The 17712-nt window shown below is 29.9% G+C and overlaps 1 protein-coding gene across 2 annotated transcripts in view; it reads left to right on the plus strand.

Annotated features, from left to right (window-relative positions):
- The first annotated feature begins 13903 nt into the window (after positions 1-13903).
- The window catches only part of LOC107846905 (phosphomannomutase/phosphoglucomutase), a 31004-nt gene continuing 27195 nt past the window's right edge, over positions 13904-17712 (plus strand). For both annotated transcript variants that reach the window (XM_047398845.1, XM_047398846.1), the window contains exons 1-2: positions 13904-15083; positions 15806-16069. In XM_047398845.1, the coding sequence (XP_047254801.1) occupies positions 14559-15083; positions 15806-16069 (789 nt within the window). In that variant the 5' untranslated portion in view covers positions 13904-14558. The remainder of the gene's footprint in view (positions 15084-15805; positions 16070-17712) is intronic.

Genomic DNA, 17712 nt, shown 5'->3' on the forward strand with positions numbered 1-17712 from the left:
AATTATCCGAAGCTAAGCATTGTTTCAGAAATTTGATAGATTAAGCATGACTCTATCAAGAACTCTCTAAGCCTAAGCATTGTCCTTGGAAATTTTAGTTGGTTAAGAACTATCCTTTCTCGAGAATCTCTTTGAGGCTAAGAATTATCCTTGGAAAGTTAATTGTGTTAAGAACTACCCTCTCTCGAGAAACTAACTTAATCTAAGCATTACTTCCAAAAATTCGATGGATTTAATCATATGAACTCTATCAAGAAACTTCCTGAGGCTAAGCATTATCCTATGGAAATTAATTGGATTAAGTATTACTCAAAGACAAATATCATTTTCTAATATTGAAAATTCTAAGAACAACTGCCTCAGCGTTATTCAAGGTTGTTGCTTTACTTGATATGGTGTGGATTAAGCATGACCTCTTTAGATTTATATGAGCAAGGCATTGCTCTCTCATGACAAATATACTTTCTTATCTCATCATATCATTATTTTTTCATTATGTTTGTTTTCACCTCATTGTTAAATCTTCTATCTGTACTAACCATTTTTCATCTAGTGGCAGGTAAAATGAATTGCATTTGAGAATTATTCTCCTCTTAGCTCTGAAACATAATTTTTTTTATTTCACTATCTTGCAACCTATTAATATTTCACCTTTCAAAACCCTATTCACTCCATCTCACCAACCCATGGTATCTTTGTTTATGCTCGTCCTTTATCATTAACGATCTTTAGGAATATCACTCGTTCCTAAATCTAGAACTACACATGGCCTGATTCTCGTATATCAGATATATGTAGATGACTTAAAAACAAAGTCTCGACCGCATTATTTTTAAAATCACCTCCTATTACATCAATTCCAATAAACTATTTTCTCATTGGAAAAAATTAGCTGCTAAGTCAACTTTCATTGCTCGATAATTCTTTTATCATTCTTAAGCATTGAAGGGGCAGCTATTGACACATAATATTGACTTTTCAATGCTCCTCTTAGGCTATTATTTTTATCAAAAATATTAATATTTTTTATGCATTATTTTTGTATAAAATAAATTTTGACATGTCATAGTCACAATTTCAAGGTATGCAATTGATTTTATCTTTAAATATAATAGTTTACATAATTTATCGATATTTATTAAATTATTTTTTACAAATATATGTGCTCATAATTTACAAACACATTGTATATTATTATTACCATAATTTTGTTATTATTGTTGTTGTTATTGCTAGTATTATTACTAATATTATTATTATTACTATAAAGTATAATGGTTGATATAATAATTTAGTATTATTTTTTTCCTTCACTTAGTAATTTATTAGTTACCTATTTTATAATATATTTTTTGTAAAAATTTATTTAGTCCTAAATAAGCTCAAATTTCAAATTTCAAATTTTCAATCAAATCTTTTCATAAGTAGAAAAGTCCTCACTATCTTTCCTTTCTTGTAAACGGTATTTTATTCTGAAAAAAATTATTTTAAATTTGTTTTACCTACTTTGTTTTTACTCCCTACATATCCATAAAATCCTTTTACAAAATCAATTTTCTTTTAAGACGGAAGGAAATAACTCCTTCCAAAGCAACCCCTCCATCATTCCTTTACACAGAGAAAATATTTCCTTTCCATTTTGAATTTCCTCTCCCAACGTCTTCTTATTTTCTCTTCATCTACATATACTCGGTACTAATTCACCTTAGGGAGAGGGATTTGTTTCACAACAAAGCACTAAATAGAGATTCTCTTTCTCCATTGACACCACCACATACCACTGCCCCTTTGTATTGGAAGACCTCATAGCCATCAAATTCCACTGTTTTTAACTGTGAACTTCTTCTTGAACCACTATAACTTTGATTGTATCCATCAAAAATATTGTTAACTTACTGACAATCGTTCATCTCTACTAAAATATGCTCGGCATAGAAGAGATGGACCATCACCACAAAGTCAAATCTGAAATCCATTAGTTTCATTGGATTCTATCATCTCTTTCGTTGAACATAACTAAGGCAGCTCTACTCGAGGTAGCGGGGTTTTACGCGGATTTACAATCAGTTTTTGAGTTCATTGGCAGGTTGATCTAGCCAGCTTCGATCCCATTTTTTGCTCATACCACTGTTACTATAGATGGAAAGTCCTTGGCGTTGTATAAAGGTCATGTTCTTACTCTTATCTCTTAATTAATTTTCTTTACCATTTAGCATAAGGCTGTAGAATTTTAGTTAGTAATTTATTATTCGATGAGTTTATTTAGCTTCCGTTAGTTTCATTAGAACTGCTACTTGATGTTGCTTATGAGTAGAATTATATTTAGTCACTTCATTTGTGAAATAGATTCTTTTAGTAAAGCACTTTAAGAGCTCTTCGTCAATTAGTTTGATCTAATTTGGCATCTAAATTAATCAATTCTTGCTGTTTTATTTCATATCGATAGATTGGGTTGCTCCCCACTATATGTATATTTGTGTCTATTATATATATTTACTAATATTTGTAAGCATTGTAATGCTTAGTCGATTGTTTAAATATGTGTTAATGTCTATTCATAATAATAGCAACGAAGAGGGAGAGCATTTACTGGTTCTCAATGTGGATCAAATGTCTTAGAAATCTTTTGATCCAAAATATATTTCTTTAGAGTTGTTTTTACAGAAGATGCCAAATCAGGTAACACCTACATCTGTATCACCTATTTATACTCACCATTTTAAAATGTTATGGTTATTTCATGTGCCTTTATTTAGTTTTTCTAGTCTGTTGGTGCTATGTTTACTGTGATAGTCATTTTGTATTAATTTATGAATTTGAACTATTTGGCATGCCATGCATTTGATTAACTAGTGGCATATTAATATGTTTGCAAACTGACAAATATTAAGGTCAATCAATTAACCAATGGTGAACCTTTTTTTCTTTTATGTGCTTAATTGGGCAAGAATTGTTATTACTTTATTGTCTTCATTTTTTTATTTTATTATCTGAATATTCACAATAGTCATCCTCTCACTTTTTCTAATACTCTTTACATGTTCACTATATTTGAATGACATCGCTTGGAGTCGTGGAAATGGAGGAGTCAACGCGCTAAGCAGCATAATTAGGTGGAATTGTCACTCCAAGTGGGATCAGGTACGTTGGAAAATGATAACATAAAAGACAGACAATAGTTGACTTCCCATATGAAGTACTTATAGCTTTATTAAAGTATAAATCACCTCGTTACTCCCTTCTTTTTTTGTTTCATATGTCACTCTTTTAAAATTCGCAAAGACTTGACAACTCTTACTATTATACTATAACAACATGTTTTGATACAATTTATAACTATACCCACATATTTTTGGATAATCTGTAAAAAGAATCTTCTTTCTTTGACATTAAAGTAAACTTGAGCGTGTGACTTGTCCTTTGGAAGTCGTTTGTGATAATTCTTGCCTCTAAGTCAAGATTTATAGAACATCTCATAAATTAAGACATAATGTGGTAGCGTCAAGTCTTACTCATAGGGTATAACTTGTTGTTTGAAAATCCTTGAACTAAGTCTTGCATCTATGGCAAGAGTTTTGGAGTATCCCATAAATTAAAACATAATGAAGTAGTGTTAACTCTTGCCCATGGGGGTAACTTATTTTTTTGGGAGATTCTTGGGCTAAGTCTAGTTTTAGAGGCATCATAAATCAAGACACAATGTGATAGTGTCAACTCTTTTCCATGAAGGTGTAATTTGTTATTTGAAAGTTCTTACGCTAAGTGTTGTCTTTAAGCCAAAAGTTGTAGAATATCCTATAAATCAAGACACAGTATGGTAGTTTCAACTCTTGTTCATGCAGCATAACTTGTTGTTAAAAAGTCTTTGGGCTAAGTCTTTCCTCTAAGGCTAAAGTTATAGAGCATCTCATAAATCAAGAAACAATGAGATAGTGTTAACTCTTGATCATGAGGTGTAACATGTTGTTTGAAGTCCTTCGTATAAGTCTTGCCTTTAAGGAATACAGAGTATCTCATAAATCAAGACACAGTATGGCAGTGTCAACTCTTGCCCATGAGGCGTAACTTGTTGATTGAAAGTCCTTGGGTTAAATCTTGCCTCTAACGTAAATGGTATAAAGCATCTCATAAATCAAGACTTAAGGTGATAATGTCAACTCTTGCTCATGGGACATAACATATTGTTTGAAAGTGCTTAAGTTAATTATTGTCTCTAAGGTAAGAGTTATAGAGCATCTCATAAATCAAGATATAATGTGGTAGTTCCAACTCTTATCCATAGAGCATAACTTGTTATTTGAAAGTCACTGAGTTAAGTCTTATCTCTAATGCAAGAGTTATAGAGCATCTCATAAGTCAAAACATAATGTAGTAGTGTCAACTCCTGCCCATGGGACATAACTTGTTTTTTGAAAGTCCTTGAATTTAGTCTTATATCTAAGACAAGAGTAATTGAACATATCATGAATCATAGAAAATGAAAAAAAAAAATAGAAGTTTAGAGAAGAGAAGGAAAAAATTAAAAGAAAAAAGGAAAAAAGTTGAGAGAAAATTTTAAAAATAAAAGAAAAGATGAAATAAAAAGTAAAAAAATAAAGATTGAGAAAAAAAATAAAACAAAGATAAAAAAAAATAACAAAAATAGAAGTTGAGAGGAGAAAAGAAAAAAAAATAACAAAAATAGAAGTTGAGAGGAGAAAAGGAAATAAGTAAAGGTTGAGGAAGAAACTTTTTTAAAAAAAAAAAGAGAAGAAAAAAATAAAAAGTCAAAGTAAACTGAAAAGAAAAAAGAATAAAAGTTAAAAAATAAAAGAGCATGGAGAGTTGTTTGAAAATATTTGATTATAGAGTGACAAATACGTATTTGTTTCATACATTAAAAAATAACGAAGACTAGTTTTGTAATAATTTTGTTTGGGGATAAAAGGCAAAGATAATTTACACAAAACTACAAACTTAAGAGACTATATTACCCAATAGCCCTTAACTTTTTAAAAATTTCTTAAAATCGCGGAATTCACTTTTACTCTTGATACATATGTGGAAAAACAACATCCAAAGTTTAAGCCGTTATTAACGCATGCAACGATTTTTCTCCACAATTTCCTCCCCTAAAATCTCTCCCAAATTATCAGTATTTGAGATAACTTCCTTCTCCATTACTCAAATGCTTTGAATCGTCAAATTACTTTATTAAATTTCAAAAAAATTCAGTTATTTCAAAGAGGTGAGTTGTTTTTTAAGTGAATTTTAAGTTTATTTTTAACAAGACAAGTCAATATTCATATATGCTTTAATTTCTTTTGTGTTAATTTATTTGATATTCAATGGCTAATGAAGATTCACCCTCATTCAGTTTGGAGATTTTTCAAATCGAAACACACAAAGGTGTTCCTGCAAGTCATCAGGTTATGGGTTTTACTCCCGATGACTTTGATTATACAAAGGAAGGTTTTGTGAAAATAGGTCAAAGTACCGCAATGACCCTGAAAAAATGAATAATATTAGAGAAGATTTTTCTCTCAAAAATCAAGAATCGGACATGCAAATAGAAGATCAGGATGAAATAGATCATATTCCTAATTCTCTGTTGAATCAGGTATTGATATCGTCTGTAATACATATAGGTGGTACATAGTTTTTTTTTAAATATCTTGATACATATATAAAATTATTAAGTTATTCATACATCTTTATAGTTTAGTGGTGATTCAAACGAATCATACATATGTTATCATTATATGGGTATTATGGTGATTCATATGGTAGTTATAGTTGTTATGGTATTAATGGGTGATACATATGGTATTAAGGTGATTCATATGATAGATACAATTTTTATTTGAATTGATAGGTCATTCATAGGGTATTAATAGGCGATACATTTTGCTCACACTGTATGAGTGACACATTTGTTGTTATTTAATTGGTGATACATATTGTCTTATAGTGTAAGTGTGATACTTTTGTGGATCAGATAATTGGTGATAAATATTGTCTTATAGTGTAAGTATGATATTTTTGTGGATCAGATAATTGGTGATAAATATATGTCCTAATATTTTCTAGACCTATTTTATTATTGTTTTCATTTATAAATTGGTGATATATTTGACATATGAATCATCATTTAATTTATGTTATTGTCAATATTTGTTGTTGGCAAAATTTTAATTTGGTTGTAAAAAAACAACCTGCCCACAACTTAAGGTATGAAAGTGGCACAAAACCTCAATATAGTAGATAGGCTTAAAGAAGTTTTGAAGAATGAAGGAATCAGAATTTTCAGAAGCACCTTTGGGTCATTTCTAGACCTCCCTATTGTAACTTTCAAGGATCGATAGCAAGGTGTTTGATGACCTTAGAGGTTCAACACCCTTATTACGATCAGTTAAGCATATTGATCAATAATACGATTCTTCGTTTTTTACTATATGAGTTTGCTATTATTATCAGGTTGAAATGCATTGGGAATAAAGATGATTTCAACTATTCTGCCCTTCCACCATATAGATTACAAAAAATATATTTTCCAAAATCCACAGCAAATGTCAAAAAAAGTAAGTTGGTCAACTTTTTTTTTTTGAATAAAAAGTGGGGAAGATATCTTGAAAATGCTGTAAAGACTGGGATTTTGTACTTTATTCACTCATTTGTGTTCTCACAACTAGTTAAAGCCAATATCCCTACCAGAGACTTTCACATAGTTGAGAACGGAAGTTATAGTCGATTTTCATAGGGTAAATTGGCATATGCAAAACTGATAGGTTAATTTAATTGGTCCATGAATGAGGTGCAATAGTATTATCATTTGAATGACATGCCATACGCTTTTCAGATTTGGTGGTATGAATGTTGTTCCAAAGTTAATGAATCAATAGCCGTTTGTGAGAATAATTTAATCCCAAGGATGGTCAACTAGAAAGTGGTTAAACCAAAGCCAAGAAATGAGGATTTGATGGAGGACATGTTAAGTAAGGTGTTGTTTTTTTTCAGTCATACTTTTGTATATCTATTGGTAAATTTTAAGTAAATATACCTAGATTTTTTTTTATTTTGTGTTATTTATGTTTCATCTTGTATACAGGAATTTATTCTCGTCACCACAGAAATTGAACCAACTTGATTTACCCAATCCTCTTACATTTGGTCCATCAGATCATGGTACTAATGTAGCACAGACCATATCTGGACAACAAGGATCTGAAAGGACTTCTTCGACTGAAATTCTACATAAATTTAATGATTTCAATACTCCACCAAATGTAGACCTACTTAAAATGATGATGATTGATGTGGTAAGTCTTCACACCCTCATGCGAAGAAATAAAAAATTGATGAGGAGTCAAAAAAATGAGTTCACGTGTAGCAAAGATACAAAAACAATCAGCGTCATTGTCCAAAGAGAAATATTTGGCAGGTTTATCAAGAGCTCATTCAGAGCCTTATGTTTCTTGAAAAAAGACACAGTTGTGCATAATGTTGAGAAGAGGAATGCAACTAATGTACCTATTGTGATTGAGAAAAAATAATCATTTTTCATGTTAGACTTGGACGACATAAAGTCTTATGGTAAGACTTATGTAAGTATGATATTTTTTTAAAAAATCAATCTTCACCTATTATATGTACAGTGTTATAAGTATATGAATATTTATTCAGAAATAAAAGTAATTACATGAATATGTATCAATTTAATTAATAGAACGGTATGTTATGTTAATGATAATACATATTTCAATATGATACATAAGGTATATCCATAAGGTATATTTGCATGATTACATTGACAAACTAAATGAACATTAACCATGTGTTATTTAACATCACAAGTCAATCATAAGGCATATCCATTTACTATTCATTATTCACAAGGTAGGTTGACATGATATTCAATGAGCTTTAAACGTTGATGATGGACCATTATACAGGCATTATGAAAATTGTAAAAGAAGATTTTACTTCATATGACAAGGTATTCAAAATTTATCATTAATATCACAATATTTTTGTATTGTTCTAATTTGTTATCATACAGGTTGCTCATTCTCCAGTGCATGAAAGTGGAAAAGATAGCCAAGATAGAGAAGGGTATCCTCCTCAATCTCATAATGAGCATAATATAGACGCTAAAAGTGTCGATATTGTAGAGAATGCCGGACAATTATCTAAAGTAGGTGACAATGAAGGAGGAGCTGACGAGTGCGTAAAGGTAATAGGAATAACACGTTCGATTATTAATTAGCCTCAAATAGTTTATTTGTCATTATTGAAAGTGTTGAAACTGTTAATATAATTCTATAACACTTCATTAACTAATGTTGGTTATATAGTGATTAAGTTTCTCATATGTATCATTTTGATACATCTAATAGCAGATGTATCATTTTGATTCATATAGAAAGTTTAATCAAAATCTATCCCAAAAAATTAATTTTTCACAGTTTATTATTTAAAACTATCAAATGTGAGTATGATCTTGGAAACAAATGTTAGATTTTTCGGATCTCTACAATTCTAGTTATAAATATTGGATATGGTATGTTTACGACTTCTAGATTTATCATATTGATACATAAGATTGCAGGTGTATTATATTTATACGTATTGAAAGTTCAAAGAAAACATATCCATAAGTCAATTTCACACAAAGATCATTGTTGAGATATGCCTAGCAGGAGTCTGCTAGTAGGTATACAAACAAGGTGCAAGAAGAAAAGATGTATAATACAGCTGTAAAAATAGATAAAGGGCTAAGGGACGAGCGCCTGAAGGTAAGATTAGGCTGTAAAAAAAATAACGCAGTTCTCTAAGTTCTCTTCGGATGTCAGTTGGACTGTACAAAACACAAGCTAGAAGGTAAGATTGATGAATCACCTTTCAAAAAATCATATAAATTTATTATTCTCAATACTAATTGAAATCATAATGTGCTCATAGGAAAATAAAAGATGAGCACTACACTGCCAAATACGCTGACCTAAAAATGAAGTTTGATTTTGTAGTTGTACATTCGGCAAAAAAAATTGGTTTTACAACATGGCACAATCAAATACATATTGGAATAATGAGGTATGCCTAAAACAAATATATATAGCACCTGATTGATTTTTTTTATTTTTATGATTTAAGCATAAATTTATATATCTTATTTGCTGGTGGTGTACTGTGTATATAGATTTTGGCCCACATATCATATCTTTATGGAATTTTTGCCATATATATTGACCACATACATAGTAATTGATACATATATATACTTTTATTGTTTTCTAGTCATACTGTTTTTATAATTTCGTTCGTATCAATTGATTTATACTTGTATTATGTATGGCATATATGAATCAAATGTTCTTATATATTTTAATCATTCAATAAAGTACATCGATGTGGTATTCTACTATCTTCGCAAGAAAGAAAAAATGGACACCACCAATGAATATTGATATACCACCGCTAATTGCATGTTCAAGAACTACATCCATGACACATACACTCATTATCACCGAACTCAATCTGAGATTGATCTAAGCTCTCAGGACGAAAACATTCGTTCAATGAAAGTTGCTTCGGTAGAGAGATTAATTTGTGAAATTATTCATGTTCTATGAATTCCAGAAGGTTTTACATGGCATTTGGTTGATGAGGTATACGTTTCAATAAGTTGTCAGGGATTGTTTCACTGGGTTTTGCCAGTCATATTGCTCAAAGAAAGATGTATTCGTATGTATGACTCGTTGAAAGGTCATAAAGGTCATGCAGTTGAGATAAAATAACTTGCTGAAATATTGTCAACTTACTTGTCAATATCTGAATTTTTTAGAAGAAAGAACACACAGACTAGTCACTACTAGAAGCATACAAGGAAAAGACTGACCAACATGCATTTGATATTCAATTTTTAATGGTATTGTGCAACAATCAAGCGGCACATTGTACGTATCATTTATTCTTTTAAATATATATATGTATATATATATTACATAAGTGATCACTGAAACTCCTAAACTATCTACTGATTTGTTTTCCAGGAATTATGGATTGTTTGTTACGACGTATGCTGAATTTTTAAGTGATGGCATCAAACGCCTTCTTCAGAGTTTCATTCAGGACTGCATCGTACCAAATACACATCATTGTTATGGGACTATGGAGTGAACAAGGCATCTAATGGATATATTAATCAGGATCTGCCAAGGACTAAACAAACCTTTATTCCATCTGAAGATACAGAGATGATAAATGTCGAGCCGTAATTGTCTAGTATTTATTATTTGACAAAATGATAACCGTTTATTATATTTTATATTTTTTTTTGGATATTTCAAGACTATCAGTTTTATGAATTAAGTATTCAGTATTTTGGTGGTTAATGTCATCATATTTTAGCTTATGAAATGAAGTGTTCACATGTTGTTCGACCATATTATTCTATCTTTTCTGTTATGACTGTGTTTATCATTGTTTATTATGTGTTTGATACATATGTTTGATTCATATTGACTACAGTTTTGTGAATGGAACCTTAGTGAAATACATAAATAGCTGATTACTTTTTTTACAAATCAGTTAAGGAGTTTGAACCATATCACACTTATGTATCATTTTTTTAATTATGAAAATGTATCACTGACATGCCAGATGTGTTAAAATATCTCAACACTAAATCATGCATTACTAAAATGAATCACATAACTTTCATGAACTCTTAATATGAATCATATAACATTCATAAATATTTTAATATGTATCACTTGCAAATAATTTGTTGAAAATGTATCATTAACATTCCAGGTGTATTAAAATCTCTTAACACTATAACAGGAATTAATAATATGAATCACATAACTTTCATGAACATTTTATATGAGTCATATAACATTTATAAATGTTTTAATATGTATGAATTGTAGGAAATTATTTGAAAATTATTTTTTGATAAATTAACTCAAATTATTGAATTAAAAATATTGATCTTAATAAACATTTATGATTCCATTGTAAACAAAATATCTCATGAAACAAATTTTTGATAATTTAACTCAAATTATTAAATTCAAAACATTGAACTAAATAAACAATTCAGATTTCAGTTCAAAGAAAAATATCACATCTCCTTTGGATAGTAGTTGCAAGTACATTTGTTATGACCTTCATGTCCATACTTCCATAACAATTTGAGGTTGATGAAAACTTTTTGCTACTTTTCTTACATCTTCCTTTCTTAGGTTTTCTTGGTGGTCTTTTATATTTTGGAGGCAAAACCACATCTTCCAACACCTCCTTGGTACATGCCAATCTCGTTTATCGGGCATTAAACAAAGTGGCATTTCATAAGTCTTGACTAGTGTCTCTTTCTTGTAGTAATCAGAACAGTATGACTTCATTTCCTTTACATGTTCGCTTTTCAAAATAGCAATAGTGTGCGCGCATGGTATCTCGTAAAGCTGAAATCTACCACAGTAGCATGTCCTATTATCCAACCAAATTATGTATTTTCTTTCTTCTTCATACACATTATATATGCAATTCGTTGATTTCCTAACTTGAAAAATATTTTTTTAATGTATAGTTATGTTAATCATCATAGTATAGGAATCATGAAGATTATAGAATAATTGTGTAAAAAGAATGAGTTTTCAAGTTATGGCATATTTTTTTAGATGTATCATAATGATACATTTGATTTACAGATGTATCATTATGATACATCTGGTATAAGAAAAAATATAACATACTGCAAAGCAAATTTGTTACAGTAATATAAATATTATATAAATCACCATTACATGTGATGACTTTGCCTCATTCAATTGAAGAATTTGTTGAAACTTACTTCCCAATGAGCTTTTAGCAAGAAAGCTAGATATGTCTCTATTTGCGATTCCAAGCACCAAATAAGATTCTGATTTGTTCAAGAAAAATTGAAATTGGCAGTTCATATGCCTCAACAAGATGAGAGTTGATACATTCTGCAATTTGTAAGTCATCATTCTTTTCCGATTTATTAGAGCATGAACTCGTGACCACTTTTCGTATCCAATATTTTCTAGATATTCCTTTACTTTATTGTCTATCTTTCTCACTTTACGCATAAGCTCATCAAAATCATCTAATTTATACGATTTAGCCATGGCAAAAAACTCATTAGTTAGCTTGTCCTTACGCTTTCTATAATTTGTGTAGACATAATTTCAAAGATGCCAAACACATGAAAAATGTGGTATATATGGATAGTCTATACTAACAGCCTTTATAATACTTTCATGTCTATCATAGAAAACACACACATTATCGCGCTCACCATAAGCACACTTAAATTACTGGAAAAATCATATCCACGAGGAATCATTCTTAGAATTTACAACCCTATATGAAAGCGGAAATATATGACTTGATACATAGCATCAAATAATCATTATGTCTAATTTATATAACACTTCGCATCATTTGAAGAAAAAATATAAAAGAATGACTACGTCCAATACATGTTTCATCAAGTGTGCTAGTTGAAACGAATGTTCTCTTATATGGTCCACTCATGTGGCTACCGTCTACTATCACAATAGGCCTACAATACTCAAATCCCCTAATAAATAGATGCAGTGCTATGAATAGATATAGAAACTCATTATCGGGAGACTTATACATCCTTATATGTGAACTGGGTAAACAGAATTCAACATGTATATATAGGTAGGCATTTTCTTGTATCCGTCTGCTGGTCGCCCTCTCAATATCTTTAAAGCACGTTCTTTAGCACGTCATGCCTTCATGTAATCTATGTCTAAACTAAATTCCCATTTTATATCTTCAATAATGTCACTTGGTGTGATTATTTATTTATGGTTCAAAAACTTGGAGCCGTTATTCTAGCAACAAAAGCAATTGTTGCATGCTGCTAATCAAAAACTCTGTCTTTTAATGTACAGGTATGTTCATCATTGAAATATCTTACTACGAAAGTATCAGAAACAAGCTTACATGAGATCTTGAATAACCAACTACATTCCGAAGCTTTGCACATCAAAACATAACTGAAACAAAATAAAATAAAATGTATCACAAATTTGAATCTCTATTAATCTATTATTAAATGTATCACGTAAGGTAAATATTTATCTCACTACTTTTACACTAAGTCACACTCTTTAAATATTTATTATAAATTTTAAAATTAATCACATTTTTTCATGTAAGCTACAGATTTCCTATATATTAAATACTTTGATATCGATATGAAATACAACCAAAATGTATCACAGGGGATTTATATGTATAATATACTGTAACAAAATGTATCACCCATTTATTGAAATAAATACTGTGTCTACTATATGAATCACCTTTACACACATAGAATGATAACATATGTATCACTCATACGAATCACCTTATACTATAAAATCTCAACTTTTGTTATACTTTATAAAGGAAACACAATTCACAGAAAGTAAATAAATAAATGAATAACAAATTACAACACATAATATATAGATCTACGATTATAAAAGTATCACAAACATTAACCTACAAAAATTAAAAACAACAATGCTAGGTAATTTAGGAAAATGTATCACACAATTTCCAGATGTATCACTAAAATATAATATCAAAAATTAACGTTTGAACAACTAAAATAAAAGCAAACTTCTATTTATCAGATCTCTCAACTCTGAAATTGAACCTGTGCTTGATTTCATACTTATGCATTACCGATACAAGAGTTGCTTTATTTTTATACTTTTGTTTCACCTTGAAAACACTGTTATTGCAATCCGTTATTAGTTCTTCACCACCCATATTAACAATGAATAGAGATTTAACATTGTCAACTACAGTTGCTGCAAGTCCAGACGACTCAACAATATCATGACACTCAATTGTAATATCATTCACGTCGAAAGTATCACTATCAATTACAATATCAGTTGTTGTAATACACAGTGGATACATTCTGAATCCAAAAGCATGTTTCAAAATCTCATGAAAAAGTCTGATAGCCATATCATTATGAATCTCCAATGCTGATGAATTACCATGAACAATGTATTTGGCATGAATTTTTTTCAGACACACATCAATGAATTGATATAGCATCCATTAAATCTCAGTACGAAGATTTTTCATGAATGACAATATTGTCAACCCGATAGTTACCGTACCTAAACCCAAATAGTATTTTACCTGAATTGAAGTAATAATTTGAGGCCCAAAACCCGAAAGTTCCAATACTAACCTTGGCCGCTAATAGCAAGTTTTTTGTAGTTTCAATTGGGCTGTGCATACAGTATGCCTTGGCTTAGCATTTTTGATTTCTCAGTGCTGCATTTTTCTCTTTGTTAATCGGAAAATTTTTCAAAAGGCACACGCTCTTCCTGAACCAAAGGATATGCTTTGAATAAAACAAGAAAAATATCAGTCAATTTGGAAGTTTGTAGGAAGATATTTTCCATTGGATGGATACACAAGTGTAAGCTAATGCCAATTCTTATCCCTCCAAGCTTTATGTTTTAATTTGTCTAAAAAATCTCTCAAAAGCTAGCTTTGCATCAACAATGGCTTCCACTTCTCCCGCATCACATTCTATACAAACCATTAATGCTTCAAGAACCAACTTCCCTTCTCTAACAATAATAAACAAACCATTTCTCAAGAACTTGCATATTTCCTTGCCAAAAACCATTTCTCTTAGAGTAGAATCCTCTAGCACTGCAAAGTACAATGATGATGTTGCTGTGGATGAAGAAATGGACAAGATTAGAAGGCTACAGAATGGATCCGATGTTCGTGGGGTCGCTTTGCAAGGTGAGAAAGGCCGAAGTGTAGATCTTACACCACCTGCTGTCGAGGCAATAGCAGAAAGCTTCGGTGAATGGGTAATTCGAGGGTTGGAGAAGGCGAAAGGTGTTAACGTTTCTCTGGGAAAAGACCCTCGAATTTCAGGTAAAACACTGAGCGTTGCTGTATTTTCTGGGCTTTCTAGGGCTGGTTGCGTGGTATTTGACATGGGACTTGCAACAACGCCAGCATGCTTCATGAGCACTATTCTGCCTACATTTGAATATGATGCCTCAATAATGGTAGGATATCCTTTTGATGGATATATAGCATTTCTGTTTCTCTCCTAGTATTGATTCAACATCGAATTAATTACGTAATTCGAATTGGATGGTGTGAAAAAGTTAGGATACATTATTAGTATTTAGAAATCGAAACTCCTTAGGAATTACTACTCACTTTGTTTACTTTTATTTGTCTTGGATAACCTCTCTACTTCATTGGTATGGATTGCGTACACGTTAATCCTCTTCAGACTCCATTTTGTGGAAATACATTGAGTATACTATTATTGTTGTTATTTTTTTATTTTTGTTTAACCAACATAAATTTTGCACTTTGTTCAAGAAATAATAAATTAAATGAAATGCATATTTTACTCTAATATTATTCATATTAATTGGTGTACTGTCTAAATAAACTTGAGAATGAGTAATTAATATTAAGGTTAAGACAGGAAAAAAATAATTTGCTGTCGGTATGCTGAAGTAGAATAAACGGAGTATTTTCTTCAATTATTTTATGGGAAACTTTCTTATACTTACGACATATCCTTGAAAGTTTTATTGAATGATTAAGTAAATATTCCCATAATTACTACGCATTCTCCAAGCATAGTTATTGCAAAATAAGTAATTGCCGCAGTAACCAATATGTTTCGTTGTGTCGTGCAAAGAAAACCATAGTATGTTTTTAGGAATAGGAAAATTGTTGTGCTAATATATATTGGTATATATGCATGCAGATGACTGCATCTCACTTGCCCTACACTCGAAATGGTCTTAAATTCTTCACAAAAAAGGGAGGTTTAACATCACCAGAAGTGGAGGAAATATGCGACGCAGCAGCTAGAAAATATGCAAATAGGCTTGCGAAAGTCTCAACGACACTGCCAACGCGGCCGATTAAAGTAGATTTCATGAGCACTTACGCGAAGCATCTACGAGATATTATAAAGGAAAGAGTGAACCATCCTTCCCATTATGACACTCCCCTCAAAGGATTTCAGGTTCTTATTCCTCTCCATAATTATTAAGCTTTTAATGGATTACCAATGTTTTGTTCTATTGTTCCTCTCTATCTAATGTTTTGTTCAATTGCCTGCACGAGAGGGTGAGCCATGCATACATAGCCACAAGCTCACATAAACCTTATCTAAGTAGAACACAATAGTGACCATAAATTTGGGCAAAAATTCTTTTTGTCCTTTTCTTTTTATTTGTCTCTCTTTTTTCTGTCTTTTATATTGAAAATATATTATTGATTTATTTTGAAATTTGAATTTGAATACAAAATATACTCGGTATATTACCGATTTTACATGTATAAATTTGTCAAAATATAATATATTAAAAATAATTTGAAGGTATATTTTATATATATATATATATATATATATATATATATATATATTGTAAACCATTTTTCTGGATATTTGATTTCCTCCGTTCAGCAATACTTGTCCATTTTATATAAATAAATGTGCAATAATATTTGTCTAGTTTGAAAAATCAATAAATAATATACTCGTTTATGTCCACTTTACCCTAAATATTATTCATTATCCAATACATTTTGTAAAGCATTAAGGGGTCATTTGGTTGGGAAACAAGTTATGTTGTTATTAGTTATGCTGAGAGTAGTTATACTGGATTACTTGTCCTGAGATTAATTATCCAGATATTATTTTTTAGTTGTTGTTTGGTTTGTGGTACTAAAAATAATATGCATTGCATTTTTTCTAAGAATAGATAATTTGTTTACAAAAATATCCTTCACCTTATTTAGCTTTATCAAGTTTTATCTTATGTTGAATTAACTTCATCATTTTTTTCTCAATTCTTTTTCATTAAGTTTCTTTTTCCAATTAAATTTATATTAATTAACCCATTTATTATTTAAAAAAAATGACACTCAAAGTGATATAATAAATATTTAACACTGCAAATTATTTTATGATAACATCAATAAAGTTAATTTATAAATAACGATAGAATTTAATTTAAATAATTAAAAAAACTTAGTTCAATAAAATACTTTTGTAGATTTTCCTTCATATCAAACCATACAAAGAAATTAAAAAGTTATTTTTTTTAACTTTAGTTGTTTCTTTTTCCTAAAAATACATGTTAAGAAATTTATGTTGATATTTCTTAAATGTGTATGAAGCTTTAATATTTCATGTTAAACTACTTATTTTATCCTAAATTCTATAAAATATTGATAATCCCATTTTTTGTTAAGAAAATTCATCATCAAAAAATATCAAAAAATAATTACTCTAATTTTTCATTATTTAGTATCATTATTTGGAGAGTTAAATTGTATTTCTTAAAAATTAAATTTTCAAATATTTTTGGCTATATATAAAATATAACTTTTTATTTAATAATTAAACATGCACTTAGTTAGAAAGAGGAAGTCAACATACTTTAATGACTTGTCCATGATAAATTTGTTAGAAAAAATAAAAATTTGAAGTAAGATTAATAAATATTTCTACAAAATAGAAAGACAATATATCCTTGCATCAATTTTGAACTTGATTGTACAAATAGTTTTTATGGTATCACTATCATTTTTTTATGACTCATCACTTTTAGCATTTAATAAGCCCATATCATTGTTCAAATTTACCAAAATGGATGAAAA

Source organism: Capsicum annuum, chromosome 11 (assembly GCF_002878395.1).
Source record: "Capsicum annuum cultivar UCD-10X-F1 chromosome 11, UCD10Xv1.1, whole genome shotgun sequence".
NCBI classification, from domain to species: domain Eukaryota; kingdom Viridiplantae; phylum Streptophyta; class Magnoliopsida; order Solanales; family Solanaceae; genus Capsicum; species Capsicum annuum.